The 6,945-nt window shown below is 45.6% G+C and overlaps 1 protein-coding gene across 1 annotated transcript in view; it reads left to right on the forward strand.

The window, feature by feature from the left end:
• Positions 1 to 4,573, forward strand: part of ACVR1C (activin A receptor, type IC) — a 33,136-nt gene extending 28,563 nt beyond the window's left edge. The window contains exons 4-9 of the mRNA XM_010563049.1: positions 1,518 to 1,748; positions 1,977 to 2,144; positions 2,673 to 2,829; positions 3,312 to 3,436; positions 3,669 to 3,799; positions 4,131 to 4,573. Coding sequence (XP_010561351.1) covers positions 1,518 to 1,748; positions 1,977 to 2,144; positions 2,673 to 2,829; positions 3,312 to 3,436; positions 3,669 to 3,799; positions 4,131 to 4,256 — 938 coding nt within the window. The 3' untranslated portion in view covers positions 4,257 to 4,573. The remainder of the gene's footprint in view (positions 1 to 1,517; positions 1,749 to 1,976; positions 2,145 to 2,672; positions 2,830 to 3,311; positions 3,437 to 3,668; positions 3,800 to 4,130) is intronic.
• Positions 4,574 to 6,945: the final 2,372 nt, after the last annotated feature.

Below are 6,945 nucleotides of genomic sequence, written 5' to 3' on the forward strand. Positions count from 1 at the left end.
TTTCCATGAACTACATACCTTTCAGGATTAATTTATTGTACTTCCCTAGTGTTTTTTCACAGATATAATGAGTAGACTTTGGCTTTATTTACCCTGAAGTTTTAACTGTTCATAGGCACCCCTGAGCTAATAACAGGGCTTTATTTGCGCTGACCCATAGCAGAGGCAGACAGACCCTCATGTCCACCAGTGCGGTGATTTGTTCTGATTTCAGCCTAATAGCGAGTTTGCTCCTCTCTGCCTCGAGGCGACGCAGAGGTTGGCCACAGGCAGCCAGGACAAGCCCATGTAAAGGCAGTAGCAGCTGCAGGGTGTGAGGGCTCTGTTGAGGAAACTGGAGGGAAAATTGAATCAATTTGAGTAAGCTGACCTTCAAACTATAATTTTTCCTGCTGATTATTTTGCTCGGTTAAAAGCACGGTTGTCTTGATTTAAAAAAAAAAAAAAAAAAAAAAGTCTTTGTTTTAAGTCCCAGACAAATACAGTATCAAATCAAACGAGGCAGGGGTTTATGGCTAGCAAAACAAAATGAAACTGCTATGATAATTTATTTTTCTTTTTGAAAATTTCAGCCAGAACAGAGCAACTAATTGACCGCAAAACAAACTCTAGCCCATATCAAACCAAATTAAGTAGTAGTTCAGGCCTGCTTTTTTATGTTCATTGTTTTTTTATGTTTTTTTTTAAATTTATTTGGGATTGGGGAGATAGAGTTTGGGGAAAGAAAGGTACCTGTGTCATACAGGTCTTCTGGCTTTGCTGGAAGATATACCTGCGCGGTGGTTTCCTTAGAGCGGTGGGAGGGGAAGGGAGAGCTGCCTTTGGGCAGGGCTGCTGGACGCAGCATGGGGAGCTGGGGGCTGAAGCCCCCGAAGGCTGCCGAGAGCGCGGCAGGCGATGCCCGCTGTGGGGACTGGCAGGGCTGAGGGCCAGCCCTGGCGTTTGCCAGGGCACGGTTATTGCAGTCTGCCACGGCTTTTTACACGTGGGTCACGGGCAGTCTTTTTCCCTTCGTCAACAGAATAGCAAAGCTGGGCTTATTTTCCAGGCAGACCATGGCGTACGTGCCAGTTTTTTCCGACCTTTTCTGTTTCTGTCCCCTGCCCCCTTGTCTGAAGGGTGTGTAATTCCTGTTGTGGCTCTCGAAGGAATCTGCGGAGCTTGTTCCCGGTGAAGGGGGGTTCCCTGGTATCCCTAGACAGACTAATAGGCGCTAGGCTTTCACTGCACCCATCAGAACCTCACCCGCTGGTCTTCAGTCTGCGCAGAGGGCTCGCACCCAACTCGCTTCAGGACTGAGACCGTCTGTTGTACCTAGTGATAGACACGAGGTACGCTCATCTGGCAAGTGACGCTGAAAAGGATGATTTGGGGAGATTTTGGTTGGGAGAGGATTTTCCCTTGGTACTCTTTGAAAGCAAAGTCATGAGTACAGCTTGCTGGAAAATGTCCAGCTTTGGGATTAAAGGTCACTGCTGAACTCTTTCACAAATGCCCATCTCTTCTTTTTAAACCAGGTTTACCTCTGCTTGTACAAAGAACAATAGCGAGGACTATTGTCCTGCAGGAAATTGTAGGAAAAGGCCGATTCGGCGAAGTCTGGCGTGGAAGATGGTGCGGGGAAGATGTAGCTGTGAAAATCTTCTCCTCCAGAGATGAGCGGTCCTGGTTTCGGGAGGCAGAAATTTATCAGACGGTTATGCTGAGACACGAAAACATCCTGGGCTTTATTGCTGCCGATAACAAGGGTATGCTGCGAGTCGTGCGTGAAATCCCGGTGTCTGCCTCAGAATTGCCCTCGCTGCCCCCGCTCCCATCTGAAATACCACTTTGAACCTCCCCGTTGTCCTGAGCTCCTTCCCCGTGGGGTGGCCGGCAAACCTGTTTGTTGTGGCCTGAGCCGGCCATGAAACGGGGAAGGCTTTTCCTGGCTAATTTTTTTAATAAAGCTGAATAATCTTGCTTCCTCCGGGTAGATAACGGGACGTGGACTCAGCTCTGGCTTGTCTCCGAGTACCACGAGCAAGGGTCCCTGTTCGACTACCTGAACAGAGGCACGGTGACGGTGGAGGGCATGGTCAAGCTGGCGCTGTCGGTGGCCAGCGGTCTGGCACACCTCCACATGGAAATCGTCGGCACGCAAGGCAAGTGCTCGTCCTGCAAATACTTTAAGGAGCTTCAGTGTATTGGCAAAAATGTTTATGGGTGATGTGGTACAGTAAAGCGTTTCACAAACTGTTATACCACAAGAAGCAGTATTAGCGTAAGTGTGCGTGGTACACTATAAAGAGAGAACAGGAATATCATCTTCCCGCTTTAATTGTCTGCGCCTCCTTCCACATCTTTAAGTGGATGCCTGTGGGAGCAGCTGTGCTAAAGGGGAGCACTAATGAAGGATTTTCTAACTGAATTTGGAGGCTGAACTTACAGTTTCTGTTTTGTGTTTTACTCCTGAAATACAGGTATTGGAACAAAAATGCCTTCAAGGCTTTTTTTTTTTAATGTGATGGCATTTAGCAGAGCTTTACTTGGTACAAAATAGGGTTCAATGTTTTTTTTTACAGGGTGCAGTAATGAATTTGAATAAAGCTGTTTTTTGCTTCCTTGCTCGTTACATTAAAATTCATACTGCTGTTACCAAAATTGACAGCGCTTTCCCTTCCTGCGCACAGGCAAGCCAGCGATCGCGCACCGAGATCTGAAATCTAAAAACATCCTGGTGAAGAGGAACGAAAGCTGCGCCATCGCGGACCTGGGCCTGGCGGTGAAGCACGACTCGGTGCTCAACACCATCGACATTCCCCAGAACCCCAGGGTGGGCACCAGGAGGTGGGTGAGGGCGACCTGCCCACCGCCGGCCCGGCTCGCCCCGCGGGGACAGCTTCTCTCAGCCCGTCCCTCCATCCCTGACTTCCCCCTCTGCTTTTGGCATCTTGTCGAGCGTTGGCAACAGACCCCAGCCCACCCCATCCCTGCCGGGTGGGTGCGGAAGGCGGTCGCCAGCCCCCGGACCGGGACAGAGCTCCCCATCCCACACGGAGCGCGGCTCCGCGGCGCAGACGTCGTCGCGCGTCGGTCACCCTGTGTGTGTGCCGGGCATCGCTGCCGGTGCCCCGAGTGGATGTGGGCAGTGGCGGCGTTAAATTCATCAGCCAGGCTGATGCTCGTGCTTTTGTGCTTTCGGTCGGGATCGCCGTCGGAAGGAGTTTCCCTTTTTTCCCAGTAGGACTGTCTGCTACCTGGCCCCGGCGTGCAGCTGCGGTCTTTTGCGTGAACTCCCTTTAGCAAATTGACCTTTGTGTGCTTTAAAGGTATATGGCTCCCGAGATACTCGATGACGTAATGAACACGAACATCTTCGAGTCCTTCAAGCGTGCAGACATATACTCTCTTGGGCTAGTATACTGGGAGATAGCCCGAAGGTGCTCCGTTGGAGGTGAGGTTTCTGGCCTTTTCATTTCGTAATCCAGACCGCTTTTTTCTTAACTAGAACAAAAGCGCTCTCAATTCTTGGCGGTGTGTGGCGGTGGAAGTCTGTTGGGGAGCAGTCGTTCAAGGTGGCCCCAAATGCTCCTCTGTTCTCTCTCACTGACTGTGAAAACAATTAGAGTTTGTTCTGGAGAATCTACTTTGGATTTTGTGTTACCTACCCAATAAATCTTTCCTAGGAATCACTGAGGAATACCAGTTGCCTTACTATGACGTTGTGCCTTCTGATCCTTCGATAGAAGATATGAGAAGGGTAGTTTGTGAGCAGAAGCTCAGACCAAATATTCCAAACCAGTGGCAAAGCTGTGAGGTAAAAGCAGTTTTCCAGTTTATTACAAAGCATATTTAAATATAAGACAGAATTTTTCAGTGAGCCAAAGGGAACTCGATGTCTAGCCTCTCCTGAATTTAAATGTGTTTCAGCTGTCTAGCTCTCTTTCAGCTCCCAGATCAATACAGAGAAAACTGTCTTTGCACCAAGGGCTGGACTCTCTCGAATATAGGTCTTAATTTGTGATACTGCTGTTGTATTACCATTTCAGAGAGCTCTATGTTTTATCTTCCAGTATTGTACTTAAAAAATTAAAAGCGGGAGGTGACGGTTTTGTTCTTGACCTGTTCTTTTAACTTCTGATTTGCAGGCGCTGCGAGTAATGGGCAGGATAATGCGCGAATGTTGGTACGCCAACGGTGCCGCGCGGCTGACCGCCCTGCGGATCAAGAAGACGATTTCACAGCTCTGCGTGCAGGAGGACTCCAAAGCCTGACAGAGCTCCCTGGAGGAGGAGAGGGCAATGAATTCTTCTGTTCGTCTTTTAACATGTGATATTATTTTTATTTTTGGTCTACCTCAGATAACGTGGTTCAGTATTTAAGTGCCCAAACCAGAGCACTGACATCTAGCTTCATATTTGGCCACTGCAAGGGGCAGCTTTTGACTCATAGTTCCTGTTTTATACAGCAAGTCAATGGTTTGCTTTGGTTTTCTGAAGTAAGTTAGACACTAGGCTAATCACAGAAAGGAGCTTAAAACACCACGACAGTATGAAAATACCTTTCGCTGTTGTGCTTTTTATTTTATTCAAACCCCAAATGTATTGGAAATAGCTGGTATTGGTTAAAGCCTGTTTGCAAGAGAAACCACATGTTTTATCCTCAAACCAAGTAAAAGACCAAATTTAATCCAGCTTTTTACATATTTTTATGCAGGAATCTGAAAAGGGGCTGTCAGTAAAATGCATTTTTAAATATGATATTTATCATTACCTAAGCAAATAAAAAAGCTCAAAATTCCACTAAGCAAGTATATTGTGAACAAAAGCATCTAGTCAGTTTTTTATTAACTTTTATTTTTATTGTCTTGATTTTATACATAATATTGTAGTTAGGATTTGGAGTTATTTTACTCTGTTCATTTGTTGATTGAACATATCAGTCAAGGGACAATTTTTCTTTTTAACAGTTAGTAGGAAAAATAATAAAGGCAATACTTTTACAAAAGATACGTAGGGATGGAATGGGAGAAATTCTACCTAAACTGCAAAAGTATATATTTTTAAACAACATCTTGCCAATCTGTCACTGGTAACATTTTTGAGTGCCTTTTGACGTTTTAGGGGGAAGCTTTAACAAAATTAATTCTCGGAAAACAGTTGAAACCTGGCAGAAAGGTTTGTTCCTCGTTGCAGCGACGTACTGCGCAGCCCGCCTCGCTGTGTCGGGGGATCTGGGGGTGCCCACGCGCTCGGGAGCCGCCGCGCAGCCTCCAGGAGTGGCAGGGCTCCTGCGGAGGCTGTGTGCTGGCGCAGTGCCGGTGGCTTCGGGAGGTGAACGTGCTCTCTACTGCCCTGGCTTCTGGCACTTAAAATTAGTGTTTCAAAGGTACCTGCGCTCTGGACTGGATCACTGTTTGCCGTTGTCTGTCACAGCCTAGGGACCTGTTAAAATGTACATTTAAAGCGCTGATGTCCTTGCAGGAAGCCAGTACAGCCTGTTCTCAGAGGTTTCATATGGATTTCTGTAATAGCACCAGCCTGATGAAAAGTACTAACATTTCTAATCGTATTCCCATAATACTGCAAGCTATCAAAAGTGGGGTGTTTTTTCAAAATTCACTGACGTTCTGGCATGTTGTCAATTCTGCCCCACTCCGTGGTCCAGACATTTGAATATAGTATTCTAATATTTTCAATAGCCAAAATTCTACATTTCATAATAATGGTTCTTCAAATGTTTCTGAATCCAGGTGGTCCTTGGAAATTAAGTCCAGAGATGTTTCCATTTTGCAAAAATTCGCTGTAGTGTAAGCTGTTAGCTAATTATGGTATTTAAGATTAATCTTTGACATGAAACCTCTTGAATCGGGGCTCTTACATGGAAGAATGGGTTAAACTTACTGAGTGGGACGGTCAGTAGTATCAGTACTCCATGTTTCATCCTGACACACACACTCTAGGACATTATGGACTCTTTATGGATGTTAATTGCCCCGTAAATAGGCTCTAGTGCAATTTACCTGTTTGCATAACTTAGTCGCTCCTGCTTTTGCTAAGTCACGCAAGTCTGTTGTTGCTCTGTTAGCTGAATGGTGGAGAATATTTCTACTAGATTGCTAGTAGATTTGTTTCCAGTATGCTTTCTGAGATATAATCAAAGTCATCTTACAGATTTAATTCTTATGTGCTTCAGCTGCATAAGCTACACCAGGGAGCTTAACAGATGCATACTTTCTAAGCTGTTTGAGGGGTAATTGTTGCAACTGCATGATCCAAAGTGTGATGCTGACTTGAGTACCAAAGGATTTGCAAACATAAGATCCAGCATTTGTTCTTGTAGAATGTAACTTGAAAAAAATCCTTATGTTAAAAAGGAACAATCAAAGATTTTATTTTTTAGTGGGAAAAGGAAATGTCTTATCCATTGAAATCAACTCTTCTTGAATTTGCAGAATAAGGTGTCTGAAATCAACGATAGTGGAGTAAATGTAATTTTAAATAGTATTAGGACTGTTTCTTCAAAAGTATTTAAACTGTGCAGATGAAACGGACTTTTCAGAATTGTTTTAGCACTCGGGAAGGTGCCCAAAAGGAGACGGTCCATCTTTGTGGAGCTCCTGGCACTTGCAGACCCAGTTAGCTCTTCTGAGAAAAAAGAATCAAATGTTTGTGAACAACCATAGTAGTGTGTTAAAATATGCATTAAACCCAGTCATTTAGAACAATTAGCAAGGAGAGGCCATATCAAAGAGTGAAGTGTAGTGAAGTGACAGAGTCGTGTTGCAGGGTGACCTGCCGGTATGGCGTACCCGTGAACAGCTAGCGTGAGGAACTCTGAAAATGGCTCCAGCGCGTTCCTGAACATCTGCGCCTCGCAGCGTCACGCAGTTGCGCAGTCACAGCGCTGCCTGCCCACACTGGAGTCGTAAGTCACGAAACACAAATAGCTGTTTAATGCTGA

The sequence above is a fragment of the Haliaeetus leucocephalus genome, unplaced genomic scaffold, assembly GCF_000737465.1.
Source record: "Haliaeetus leucocephalus isolate CR32 unplaced genomic scaffold, Haliaeetus_leucocephalus-4.0 Scaffold163, whole genome shotgun sequence".
Classification (NCBI taxonomy): Eukaryota; Metazoa; Chordata; class Aves; order Accipitriformes; family Accipitridae; genus Haliaeetus; species Haliaeetus leucocephalus.